Source organism: Mizuhopecten yessoensis, unplaced genomic scaffold (assembly GCF_002113885.1).
Source record: "Mizuhopecten yessoensis strain PY_sf001 unplaced genomic scaffold, ASM211388v2 scaffold9787, whole genome shotgun sequence".
In the NCBI taxonomy this organism is placed as follows: domain Eukaryota; kingdom Metazoa; phylum Mollusca; class Bivalvia; order Pectinida; family Pectinidae; genus Mizuhopecten; species Mizuhopecten yessoensis.
This window is the reverse complement of record NW_018408222.1, coordinates 2,838-3,046: the sequence shown is the minus strand read 5'-3', so window position 1 is coordinate 3,046 and position 209 is coordinate 2,838. Positions and strand designations below refer to the sequence as shown.

The following is a 209-nucleotide window of genomic DNA, read 5'->3' as shown; positions in this document are numbered from 1 at the left end:
CTAATTGTGTGTGATTGACACAGAGTGTGAAAGTGGTCCTCAGTCCTCAGGTAATGTACCCCCTCTTATTATGTGTGAGGGACACAGAGTGTGAAAGTGGTCTTCAGTCCTCAAGTGATGTACCCCCTCTAATTGTGTGTGAGGGACACAGAGTGTGAAAGTGGTCCTCAGTCCTCAAGTGATGTATCTCCTCTTATTGTGTGTGATTG

At 45.9% G+C, this 209-nt stretch overlaps 1 protein-coding gene across 1 annotated transcript in view; it reads left to right on the top strand.

Moving 5' to 3' along the window:
• The window catches only part of LOC110458788 (voltage-dependent T-type calcium channel subunit alpha-1I-like), a 56,225-nt gene extending 56,067 nt beyond the window's left edge, over positions 1–158 (top strand). The window contains exon 14 of the mRNA XM_021510696.1: positions 24–158. Coding sequence (XP_021366371.1) covers positions 24–158 — 135 coding nt within the window. The remainder of the gene's footprint in view (positions 1–23) is intronic.
• The last annotated feature ends 51 nt before the right edge of the window (positions 159–209 follow it).